Raw genomic sequence first — 12,522 nt, forward strand, 5'->3', positions numbered from 1 at the left:
CTAGGTCTTTCAGTGCAACTTTCAGTTGAAGTTGACCATAGAGTTGCACCGGAGGACCTGGCTATTCCTAGAGAGAACATATTCATCAAATCTGCCAATATCAAAGCCGCAAAGATGGAGGGAGGAGAGTTTATGGATGTGGAGCCGGACAGTGAAGAAGGCGGATAAGAAGAAAACAATAATAATAATAATAGTATCTTTATTTATTCCTATCCCGCCTCTCCAAGCAGATCAAAGCGGAGAAGGAGAATAAGGCGACATTAAAATGCAGTCAAACATCACAAGCCATAGACCCTCAAATCCACAATAAAAGGTCCTGGGAAAAGAGTGGGATACAAATACATATAATCAATGAATAATCAATAAAAGCATGTTTTGATGGTAAAGCTAAGAATGGAGGGCGCCCAGAAGAACATGGAGGACACAGGCAGCTGGAGTCGGAAGAGGAAGGAAGACAGGACCAACCCAGCGCTAGAAAGACTCCGAGGTAAAGTAATATATACATTTATAAATTTAAATTTATATTTTTATTATATATATATAATATATATATATATTTATATATATATAAAATTATATTTTATAATTTATTTTATATATATATATATAAATTTATATAGTAATAAATCAATATATTTATATATATATATAAAAAAAAAAAAATAATATATATATATATATAAATTGATTTTATACATTATATATAAATTATATAAAGATATATAAAGATATAGATAGATAGATATAGATAGATATAAAAGATATATTTTATTATACAGTATATATATATATATACTGTATATGTGTGTGTGTGTGTGTATATATATATATATATATGTATATGTATGAAAGCCCTGCTTCTTCGTCCTGAGTCCCTTCCTGCAGAGGAGGCCCTGCCTAAAGCGTTTCCTTTCCAGCCGAGGAGGAGGGTTCTCCTGAGCATGTGCAGAGGGCAGGGGGCGTGTCCCCTCGAGGCCCCTCCCCTCCCGCCCTTAGATTGACATGCTCCCAAGCCCCGCCCACCCGCGGCCTAGTCGGAAGGGCTTCTTCCTCCTTGGCTTCAACCGCGGCCTGGAGGGGAGCGCGGAGGGTGGTCCGCCGAGGGAAGGGCCGCGAGGGGCTCTGCTTACCTGCGCCGCTGCCACCGCCGCTCCTTCTCCTCCGGACGGCGCTGATCCCACCTCGGACACCGCCCCCGCCTCCCTTCGCGCGGCGACCAATCAGTAGGAGCCTCTCCCTCGCGCGCCCCGGCTTCGATTGGCCCTCTCTCCTGTCACTCTCTGCTTCCCTTCTCCACTCCCCGCCCCCTCAACGCTCAGCCAATGAGAAATCACAGCGCGTCCTTCACGCCAACCAATCATGATGAAGGCAGGAAGGGAGCACCGCCCACACCCTTTTGCGCTCAGCGCTGTCAAAATGAAAGGAGAAGGGAGGGGGGGCGAGGAAGGCGGGCCCTGATTGGCTGCGAGGGGAGGCGCGTCGTGGCTCCGAGCCCCGCCCCCTCTCCGCCTCTGCTTCAGGCCAATCGAAAGGCGAGGCTGCGGAGGGCGGGGCGTTGGGGAGCGCTGGCCAATCAGGAACCGCCCAAGGGAGTGGGCGGGGCTGGCTGGCTCTTCCTTCACCTTTGCCTTCAAGGGAGCCCCTGGGTGGGCGGGGCGCCCCGCCCCCTCATTTGCATATGGCAATTCAATTAATTACTTGTGAAACAGGAAAGTTATGAGACTTAGGCACATAGCAGCCTCAAGAATAATAGATCACAGATTAGTATTAGTTATTAAATCAGGATTCCATTCATCATCATCATCTATATTCCATTTATCATTACTAGTTATATTATCAATGTTCCATTTATTAGTAGTAGTAATTATGATTATCAATATCCTATTTATTATCAGCATTAGCATTATCAACATTCCATTTATTATTGTTATTATTATTAGCAATATTCAATTTATTATTATTATTCAATTCATTATTATCATTATCAATATTCCATTTATTATTAATTATCAATATTCCATTTATTATTATTATTCAATTTATCATTTTCATTATCAATATTCCATTTTTTATTATTATTCAATTCATTATTCTCATTAACATTATAAATATTCCATTTTATTATTATTATTATTATTATTATTCCATTTTATCCTTATAATTGTGATTATTAATATTCAACTTATTATTATTATCATTACGATCATAATCAATATCTTGTTTATTATTATCATTAGCATAATCATATTCCATTTATAATAATAATAATAATAATAATATTCAATTCATTATTATCATTATCAATATTCCATTTGTTATCATCATCACCATTATATATTCCATTTAATATTATCATTATTAATTATATATAATAGGATGTGTATAATCTAGTAACATATTAAAACATATAATAATAATAATAATAATAATTTAATTATTTATTTTAAATTATTTTATTATTATTTAATTCTTTAATTAATTCTTTAATTTATTATTATTATTATTATTATTATTATTATTATTTATATTCCGCCTTTTCCCTGGGGAATCAAGGCGGATTACAACATAATAACAACATAATGATAGTAAATACATTACATTTTGATCCTGTTATGAATGTAAACTGTTATGAGTAAACTGGAAGAGTTGCAAATGGGATTTTCATATATATATATATATATATATACACACACACTCACACACACACACAATGTCTAGAAATTTAGGTCCAAAAATGGACCCCATAAACCTGAGTCGATTGTCGGTGGGTCAATGTAGAAGTACTTTATTTTAATTCTCATTTAAAAGAAGGAACCCTCTCCTGGTGTAAAGCAAGAGTATAGTATGTGAAGCACTGACTGACCTTCTACTCTACTCTCTCATCCATTCAGTCCTAAGACTAAGTGCAAAGAGTTGTGTCTGCTGAGGTTTAATAGGTTCTTTGACACTGCTTTGCTTTGCTTCATCCTTTGGACCCTTTGCTATAAGCCCCTAAGTTTTACCCTCGACTTATTCATAGCAAAATACATAGTTTTGACCCCCCTCGGAAAACAAAAACAGATTGGAAACCATCAATATGCGTAATAATAATAATAATAATAATAATAATAATAATAATAACCAATATTTCATTCATTATTATCATTATCGTTATTGAAGGCCAATATTATTATACTTCGTTCCCGGAATTCTGCAACCCAGAGTCCAATGGAGAGAGGAATTTGGGGAAGGAAGAGGCTCTAGGGACCACGTTGCAAACGTACGATGGATCAAAGAAACATCATCGAATCCTAGAGTCGGGAGAGACCCCAAAAAGGGCCGTCCAGTCCAACCGCGTTCTGCCATGCAGGAACTCTCCATCAAAGCATCCCCATCCAGGCTCTGTTTGAAGACCTCCAAGGAGAACGGAGAGCGGCGAGGGATCACAAAAGGAAAAAACGGACTTATAGCAATGCCTTTGGTTGCAGAGATCGCAGAAGAAAAACTAAGGATGGCTCTTGAAAGACGCGGACATCTTTTCGGCGACGGAAAGCCATGGTTTCTTTTTTCACATCTGAGAAAATGAAAGGAGAAAAGGGAAGTTAAACTATTACGTAACCTTGGCCCAAATAACTACGTTTAAACCCCTTTTTGACCCTGTTTTAAAAGGCAAAGCGTTGGAGAAAGCCTCGCAACTCGGATGGCGTCAGAGAAGGACGTCCCAAGATGGATTCCGGACGGGTTTTGGGTCACCATCTTGGATGCCTTGAGACGGTAGACCTACTAAGCCTGCACTGCAAAATTAAGGCAGTTTGGCGCCGCTTTAAGTGCCGTGGCTCAATGTGACGGAAACCTGGGATTTGTATTTTGGGGAGGCATTTAGCTGCCTCCGTCGGAGAGCTCTGATGCTTCGCCAAACTCCAGATCCCGGGGTTCTGCAAACCGGAGCCATGGCAGTCAAAGGCGGTTCCACAACATGGACGCTGGAGTCCATCCAGAGATGGAAAAGGGGGCACTTACGCGGCATCAATGTCCCGGGAAGAGGTAGAACTTTTTGGTGAGCGTGGTCCGGTCTTTCGAAGGCATCTGGAGGGGGTTCGCCACAAAGGCTTTCAGGACCTGCGGCGCAAAGGAAGAACAAAAACGAGGGCAAAACTAATGGGAATGAAAGAAAAGGGCAGACGGACAGCGTTCCTAAATCGGAAATTGACAGGGAATGGTCGCCTCTAACTGAACATTGTAAGAATGTGTGGCAAAAATGGAGTAATTGCTTCTCCAGGAAGCCACAAGGAATGGCAATGCTCTCCCAAAACTAGGTTTTAGGTGTGATGGGTGTCCCCACCGCCGCCACCGCAACAAAACCAAAATGACAACCAAAAACATACACGAGGGGAAATCCTATTTGGGGAGCATTGTTCAGCCTGCACTGGGTTCATACGGAACAAGTTTAGCCCCAATGGGCATATTTTGGATGACCCTAAGTTAGATACGGTTGGCGCAAAGGAGCCTGGTGCTTTATGGACATCCTTGTGCAACAAGAGCATCGTCAATTCATGTTCTTCCAAGCCGGAAGCTTCAAAAGAGGCGATCCAAAGCATCTCTCTGCAGAGACGGGTTTGCGAGGCTCACCTTCCGGAAGACCTCTTCCAAGTTGCAGTTCCAGGCGTGTTCCTGGATTTGCTTTATCAACTCAATAATGAAGACGGAACCTTTCTCTCGGCTTCTCCAGGAGACGTTATCTGGGGAGGCAATGGGGATCGGAACACAATGAAGCCACAATGATGTGTGATCTCTAGGAAAGGCCACAATCAGTTCTGCGTCCGGAGACGTTTTCGAAACTGGACGCGTTCGTCCGTGGGGAAACCCAAAGTCCGCTCCAAAAGACTCTTACCTGGAGTGGAGGAATAAAGGCAGATGAAGTCGGTCTCCACATGGACTTTCCGAATGGCGTCCTGTTCGTAACCTTCCGGGGACCATGATGGCTCAGGAATGAGGGAGTCGTTCCGAGGCACCTCTCTGTCGCTCACATAGGTGACCCCTTCGTTCTCTGGAGAAACAAAATGGCGGGTCAGGAAGCAGCGGCAAAGACTCCGACGTGATCAGAGTTGCCGCAGTCCTTCTTGTGTGTTTTCATTGGGTTTTTCAGGCTCCATGGCCATGTTCTAGAAGAGTTTATCCCTGATGTTTCGCCAGCAGCGTCTGTGGCTTTGGCACCTTCAGAGAAGATGCTGCTGGCGGAAGGTCAAGAATAAACTCTTTCAGAAACCGATCTCTAAACTGGCAAGGAGTTAGACTAAATGATCCTTGGGGTCTTCTGCCACTGTAAAGGCCCTGTTGTATTTACATACCCCCGCGACAGGCTTGGATGATGACCACCTTGGGCTTCCCAAACAGAGCCGGACAGTTCCTGTTGTTGAAAGCAGAGAAGATGGCATCGACCGGGAGGATGTCCGAGTCTTTGCCCTGGCTCTGGACGCCGCAGAGGCCTTGCCGGACGCCGTGGGACATGAGGACCAGGAAGGTGCTGTCGGAGGCCTTGTGTTCCTCTCGGGCTGCAAAGCGCTTCAAGCAATCGGCCATGGCCTGAAAGAGACAAAACGAGAAGACGCGGGTCGAGCCATGGATGGACGCTTTGGCCATCCTACCAGCCACCCCATCTCCTGGAATCTTGCCCGCTAAGGGCCGTGGTGCCCAGTCAGGAGAAAAAAGTTGGCAACCCTATCCGAATGTCAATGTAGAAGACTCTGGGAAAAGGAAAGCTTCTACCTTTGAGGTTAAGTTGGTCTCTGGTTCGACTTTGTAGCCCAGGCCTTCCAGGAGAAGTGTCATCTGCTGCAGGTCCACCTCGGCCCCGTTGCGCCTGGGGCAATGGGCAAAATCGATATTGCAGATAATCAAAGCCAAGCGAGTCCGTGTCTTTGGGTCCCCGATAGCATAGATCTGCAGGAAAGCACATCGCATGAGTCAGTGGTGTTACAAACCGATTTCAAGTCCACAAAGGAATTAAACCCATCACAGTGGCTGGAATTCCACTGGACCCCCATAATTTTCTGATTCCTGCCGGCTTCACTTTGCCCGCTTCTGCTCTAAATGGATGGGGCAATAGAGCTCCAAGAATGCCAAGCTATGCGTTGTCACCTCTGCGGCTTCCTTGGCTTGGATCTCCTCAAACACTCTCCGGGGGCAAAGGCTAATCCCGTTTTTGGACTCCAGCGGGCGAACGTCTCCGGCCGAAACGCTCCTTGCATGGATTTCCTCGATGGGTGGCACTTGCAGGCAAACCGAAGTCCCTGGAACGAGAAAGAGAGCGTCGGCGTCCACCTTACAGACTTCTCAGAGGCTGCGTCTGCACTGCAGAAGAATCCAGTCTGAGGCCACTTTAACTGCCACGACCATTTAAGCTGCAGTGTACCTGCCAGGTAGGTGCTGACGCTCAGTTCCTCGGCCAAGAAGCTGTCCCGGTCCAGGAGGCACTGGAGGAAGATCTTGCTGGCCTTGGGGCCTTTCGTCTGGACGTTGTCGATCAGCTCCCGGGCCTGTTTGTACTTGTTGCGGCTCACCTTCACCCCGGCCGCCTCCTGCGGGTTCAAGACCGCTTTGTCGCGCAGGTCGTCCACAAGTTGGCCGATGACGTCTTCGTTCACCCGTTCCACAAACTGCACCCGCATCTTGCTCAGCTTCTTGTCTAGGAGGGAAATCGACCCGGATGGGATGGCAAAAAAGCCACACACAACCCACACACAATATCAGAAGATAAAGGAGGCTTCAACCTTGTTAGATTTTCGCAAGGCTTGGTGGGCAGGTGGGTTTCTGGGACATTGTATTTTAATGTTTTAATGTTAGCCGCCTCGATCTTAATGGAGAGGCGGGGTATAAATACATACTATTATTTATGATGATGATGATGATGATTAGTTCCTTTTGTGGGCTCCTAGCTCTTTTAATCCGGGGTTCACCGGACAGTTTTATGGGGAGCGGAAACTGAGATTTGGGGGAAAGAGACATGAACCTTCGGAAGCTCTGAGGGCATCTTATCCAGAAAGGACCCTGAAGAGTTCAAGCAGCACATGCTCCCAGTTGTACAAAGAAGGAAGCCATTGTACACACAGTGCTCTGAGTTCGCACACACACACCCAGAAGAAAGGCAATCTAACCCCAAAATGTTGCCATGCTTTTAAAGAGTATGGATTATTCGCTGGAGAGAGAACGCCTTCCTTTTTCCTGAATGTGTCCAAAAGACAGATGTTTGCACAGGCCAGAATGAAAAGCAAAAGCAGAGAGCGGCAACGCAGCCCTCCTTGCCCTTCTCACCGCTCTAGCTGGCAAGTTTAGGAGGATTCTGGAAAGGAAGGAAAGCGCATGATGTTACCTGTCATGGCCTTTCAAAAGCCCAGCTGCAAACCTCTGGGAAGAGGAGGAAGAAGGAAGAGGAGGAGGTCCGGTCGAAGGGGAGACTTAGCTGCAAGGAAAAGACTTTGCCAGGAAGACGATTGTGAAAGTAAAACACAAACCAAGTAGGGAAATGGGTTTATTATCTCAGAAAGGGGAGGAGGGCAGGCCATGGCAAAGGAGGCCTGGAGAGCTCAGCTCTGGAGGATGGACAGGGAATGGACGCTTTGCCCAGGTGGCCAGCTAACCAAAAAGAAACCGACCCATGCCTTTAATCCTTGGGCCTTTGGTTGGCACCGGTGGGCACAACTCCGGAGGTGAAGCTTTGCAAAGCATCAAAGTTGGAAACGGAGGGGGTTGGAGACTTTCTCACATACACAACACCCTTTGAGACATGTTTTGATGCCCAGAAAATACGAAACACTGTTTTTAATATTAAATACCGCACACACACACACAAAGAGAGTTCATAGTATTCCAGCCAGTGGAGGCACCAGTCTGAACCAGGAACGGAGAAGGGCATTGAACCAGCAGGGAGCCCTTTGGCGATGGATGGCAAATGCTCTGCCTTCTTCTGAGATGCCCAGTTTTAGGGACCAAGCCGGTGGAGTGTCTACGTTGGAGTTCGCTCAAGGAAGCTACAAATGGCGTCCACAAAAGGCCGGGGCTGGTCCGCGTGGACCCAGTGCCCCGCGTCAGGAACATATTGGATCTCGGCCTCGGGGAAGAGCCTTTCGATCTCGGGGTAGTCGTCGGAGCTGCGGGGAGAAAGGAAGAGAGGGGAAACAGCCAGCTCAGGTACCAGTTTTTGCACAATGTGGCATCATTATGGGTTGAACTCAAAAGATATAGCAGTGTAGGATCAGGACTTAGACCTTGTAGCACCTTTGAGACTCACTGAAAGAGAGAAGTTGGCTTCCCTAGACTTCAGTGTATTTTCTCCAATGCATTTGACCAATTTGGATTCTACACTAGAGACCCACACTTGCAAAGTATTTGTCTGGTCTTGGAAGCTAAACGGGGGAGGTCCCAAATACCTCCACTTTGAGTCCACTTTCACTGCCCTGGCTCACCGATAAGGGATCCTGGGAGTTGTAGTTTGCTGCGAGAGCTCTCTCTGACAGAGAAGGGCTAAATGTCTTCTCACAAAACTACAGCTCCCGGGGTTCCCTAGCATTGAGCCAGGGCAATGAGCTGGAACCCAGATCACCATTTTGTGCTGCATCCCTTGCTTTGGTAGACTTTCAACACCGAGTGTTATGTTAGGCCTGGGATACCTCTCGAAACCTAAGCATTGAACCTTGTGCAGTAACACTGTTGTGGTTATGTGCTTTCACATGAACTCTGGTTTACAGAATGGCTTCTGGTGCGATTTATGCAGAAATTGACCTTTACCTTCTCCTGAGGGCCACTTTCCAGGCCTTAGTAAGAGACTAAAACCCTGGCTTCCAAAATGTGGCTCATGGAAAGAAACCCATTAAACTCTATAACCCATCATTAGGCCTCCATAGGCTTAAACCACACCTAGTAAATGTGCACCTTCCAGACATAACCACGTTGGGCCTATTGTATTTCCCATAGAGGTCTATGAGAATGGGGTTCTTAAGAAAACCCTTTAATAACACAGTGCTTATGTGATGTGGGAGAACACACTTTCCCCCCTTAATGTGCACCAAGAACCAATACCTTTAGGTCATTGTAACTGTGTTCTTCTTTCCAGGGAAAGAAACCAAGAACCAAGAGATACCTCAAGGCTCAGCCCTGGTCCCCAGACCACCATTTTGTGCAGCACTTTGATACACCTTCGGTACTAAGTGTGTGTTAGGCCTGGGATACCGCTTTAAACCTAAGTATTAGAACCTTGTAATGCATTGTTATTAGGTGTTTTCGCATGAACCTTAGTGAGATTTACCTTTTTCCTCTTGAGGGCCACTTGCCCAAGAGCACCCTCAGTTTCCAGGCCTTGGCAAGAGATTGTAAACCAGGACTTCCAAAGTCAGACACACCAAGACAATTGTACCACACTTTGTAATGCCAGAGAAAAGTACATGCATCACCAGTTGTGTAGTGACCCAGGTGTGAGGCTGATAACGTATGACCATTATCCCCTAATATACCACCCAGACAACCCAACCCATATCCCACCCGCTATTTGACCCCATACAAATGACAAGACTCAAGACACACTGATTTCAGCACTTTTTGAATAGATGTACTTTCCAGGGTCTCCTTTTGGCTGAGCTCTTCCCAGCTTCTTCCTTCGGGGATTCCTGCTTTCCTTCTGCCTTCTTCCCAGGCTTTCCTTCTGAGGCTCTTCCCAGCTCCTGCTTCAGGGATTTCAGCTCTCCTTCTTCCCATCTTCTGCCTTCAGGGATTCCTACTTTCCTTCTTCCCTGGCTCTTCTGGCTGAACTCTTCTTATCTTCAGCTGTCAGCTTTTCTTCCATCTTCTTCCCATCTTCTGCCTTTAGTGATTTCAGCCTTCCTTCTGCCTTCTTCCCAAGCTCTCCTTCTGGAACTCTTCCCAGCTCCTGCCTTCAGTGCCTTCAGCTTTCCTTCTTCCCATCTTCTGCCTTCAGGGATTTCAGCTTTCCTTCTGTCTTCTTCTATGAAATCCATGTGCTCGCCATAAGTCGACAGCTGGTTTGAAGGCATGCACGCATGCACACGGAAGCCTGGGAACAGGGTTGGCAAGGGGCTAAGGTCTTGCCTGCACAGACTCAGGTTAAGTTTTGGGATGCGTCCTGCAGGCATTTGGGAATGCAACTCCCATAAGCCCCAGACAGCTGAAGATCAGGGGATGGAGGTGTTGTCATCCAAACTAGTCGGAGGACGAAACTCCCTCTCCTTCTCCTAAACGTTGGGACGGGGCCAGCAATCGCTTACCTGATATAGGGCGACTTGGCACCCCCAAGAAAGAGAGCAGGCCCTGAGTAGTGCGTCTGGAAGGCAGGGAAGTCCATGAGGTCTTTCAGATGCTGAGAGACGGCGTCCAGATTCACACGCCACACGTACCGGTCTTCGAGGTAGACCAGGTTGGTGAGCAGAAACTGGCGGACGGTCGGATCCTGCATAAAGATAATACGCATGGAGAGAGTATGTGTGTATTTAGATATCCATGTGTGCGTGTGGCAGACGATACTAACACAGACCACAAACACACACAAAAAGGCATTTTCTGAGTCAGCCCAACTTGCCACAACAGACTTCCTCTGAGGCTGAGAGAGTGTGACTTGACCAAAACCACCAGACAGAGCAACCTGGGACCTGCATTTACCTGGACGGTTGGCCGCAGCTGCTCCTCAGCCAGGCGGCGCGCAGTAGAACGAGGGACGCCCTGAGGGATCTCCACGGCCTTCATGGCAGCCACAAAGTCCTGGAAGCCGGTGACGGCGGTGGTCTTGCTTGGACTGATGTCAACGCAGACCAGGCGTTCCACCAGCTCCGGCTGGGGAAACGGGGAAAGAGGAGACAGGGATGTGAGAAACCAATCAGTCCAAGGAGTCATCCCACACATGTGGCGGACATGCTTGCCTCCATAGCTATGCAACGACAGGTCAAACGCTGGCTTAGTCGGTGAGGCACTTACCCATCGCAGCGTGAGAGCCATGGCGGTCTTTCCGCCCATGCTGTGCCCGACCAAGACGCACCGTTCCAGGCGGAGCTGGCGGAGCAGGAGGCGGACGTCGCCGCTCATGGCTTCGTACGTCATGACGGGGCTGTGGGGGCTTTCGCCGTGGTTGCGGGCGTCCACCGTCAGTACCTAACTGGCCAGGAGAAGAGGAGGAGCAGGAGCACAGAGTAGTAAAGCTTCTAGGAAACAGAGGCTGTAGCGGGGCTGTGGGGAACCTAAGGCCCCCCAAACGTCTGCCTCCCCAGTTTCCCCCGGACCGACTCTCACCCACCTTGCGCCCGGTCTGGAGCACCAGCGTTTTGGCGAGGGACGCGAAATTGGCTTTGCTTCCAAAAAGCCCATGGAGGAAAAGGAGGGGAGGCTGCGGCGAGGGTCCGTCAAAGACGGCATAAGAGACGGGCACCGGCCTGAAAAGAAGGAGGAGAAGAGTGAGGGGCTGAGGGCAGAGTACAAAGTCCAACGATGTTGTGTGCCTTTGTTTGTTGTTGCGTGACTAGGCTTCATTACTTCTCACACTAACTCTTTATTCCATCAAAGTAAATCAATAAATTTATAACTAACTCCAGAAAGTAACTCTTTATTCAAAAGGAATAAGTATCCAAAGGTAATGTCAGAAAGTAACTAGGACTCGTCACTCGCCACACTAACTTTTTATTCCGTCAAAATAAATGAATGTTTACAAGTAACTTCTGAAAGTAATTAGGATGTGTTACTTCTCACGCTAACTCTTTATTCTGTTGAAATAAATAAATGTTCAAAAGTAACTTCAATAAAGTAGCTAGGACTCGTTACTTGGCACACTAACGCTTTCGGGGGTTTTTGACACTTAACCTCCCCATTTCCTAATGATACCAAAGTAACTCGTTACATCTAATTACTTTACTGGTTATATCTAATTACTTTACTAGTTACACCTAGTTACTTTACAAGTTATGTCTAATTAATTTACTAGTTACATCTAACTACATTACTTTATTAGTTACATCTAACTACTTTACTAATTACATCTAACTACTTTACTACCAAAGTACAAATAACTACGTTACTGTCAGGCTGCGCTTGGGGCTCCAGGAGGAGCACTAGTTTCCCCCCACCCTCTTTTTATAGAGTGATACTTCCGCCGACCAATCGCCGCCGCCCTGTTACTGGAGGGGGCGGGACAGATATAAAGAGCGGCGCTCTAGGCTTCCTCCTCGATGGTGCGGCGCGGCGCTCTCTAACTCTATGGTCCGTGAGCCGGAAACATCCGGGTATTTGGACACGAGCTAGGCCTCGGCGCGGAGCATTCTGGGAAGGGGGAGCCCTCTCCTTTCCCTCCCGCTGAGCGCTTACATGGCGGCGGAGCCGGCGAGGCCTTTCCTTTCCTGGGCCAGGGCCCGAGGCCAGCGAGGGAAGCCGAGGGCGCGGAGCAGCATGGCCGAGCGGGCCTCAGCGGTCACCTAGGAGACCGAAAAAAGGAGGCTGGCGGAGTTAGGAGTCACCTGAGGCCTACTTCCGGTCGGTCGCTATGGAGACAAGGGT

At 47.2% G+C, this 12,522-nt stretch overlaps 3 protein-coding genes across 4 annotated transcripts in view; all 3 read right to left on the bottom strand.

Annotated features, from left to right (window-relative positions):
- MTMR4 (myotubularin related protein 4) overlaps positions 1–1,228 on the bottom strand; it is a 38,849-nt gene extending 37,621 nt beyond the window's left edge. Inside the window, exon 1 of the mRNA XM_042442479.1 lies at positions 1,131–1,228. The gene's annotated coding sequence lies outside the window, so the exon portion shown is untranslated. The remainder of the gene's footprint in view (positions 1–1,130) is intronic.
- Positions 1,229–2,769: 1,541 nt separating this feature from the next.
- Positions 2,770–7,472, bottom strand: LOC121916819 (caspase-1-like). Its single transcript, XM_042442310.1, has 9 exons — positions 7,349–7,472; positions 6,392–6,664; positions 6,118–6,269; positions 5,746–5,919; positions 5,328–5,562; positions 4,871–5,026; positions 4,609–4,718; positions 4,000–4,098; positions 2,770–3,553 (listed from the first exon to the last, which is right to left on the bottom strand). The coding sequence occupies exons 1-8, from the start codon at positions 7,353–7,355 to the stop codon at positions 4,006–4,008; spliced, it is 1,200 nt and encodes a 399-aa protein (XP_042298244.1). The 5' UTR covers positions 7,356–7,472; the 3' UTR covers positions 2,770–3,553; positions 4,000–4,005.
- A 20-nt stretch (positions 7,473–7,492) lies between these two features.
- ABHD11 (abhydrolase domain containing 11) lies at positions 7,493–12,493 on the bottom strand. 2 transcript variants are annotated; one of them, XM_042442311.1, is made up of 6 exons: positions 12,334–12,493; positions 11,273–11,408; positions 10,957–11,130; positions 10,645–10,815; positions 10,254–10,435; positions 7,493–8,126 (listed from the first exon to the last, which is right to left on the bottom strand). In XM_042442311.1, the coding sequence occupies exons 1-6, from the start codon at positions 12,414–12,416 to the stop codon at positions 7,982–7,984; spliced, it is 891 nt and encodes a 296-aa protein (XP_042298245.1). In that variant the 5' UTR covers positions 12,417–12,493; the 3' UTR covers positions 7,493–7,981. The 2 variants fall into 2 exon arrangements, with proteins under 2 accessions (XP_042298245.1, XP_042298246.1); XM_042442312.1 differs by lacking the exon at positions 7,493–8,126 and adding an exon at positions 9,587–10,042.
- Positions 12,494–12,522: the final 29 nt, after the last annotated feature.

The sequence above is a fragment of the Sceloporus undulatus genome, chromosome 11, assembly GCF_019175285.1.
Source record: "Sceloporus undulatus isolate JIND9_A2432 ecotype Alabama chromosome 11, SceUnd_v1.1, whole genome shotgun sequence".
NCBI lineage: Eukaryota > Metazoa > Chordata > Lepidosauria > Squamata > Phrynosomatidae > Sceloporus > Sceloporus undulatus.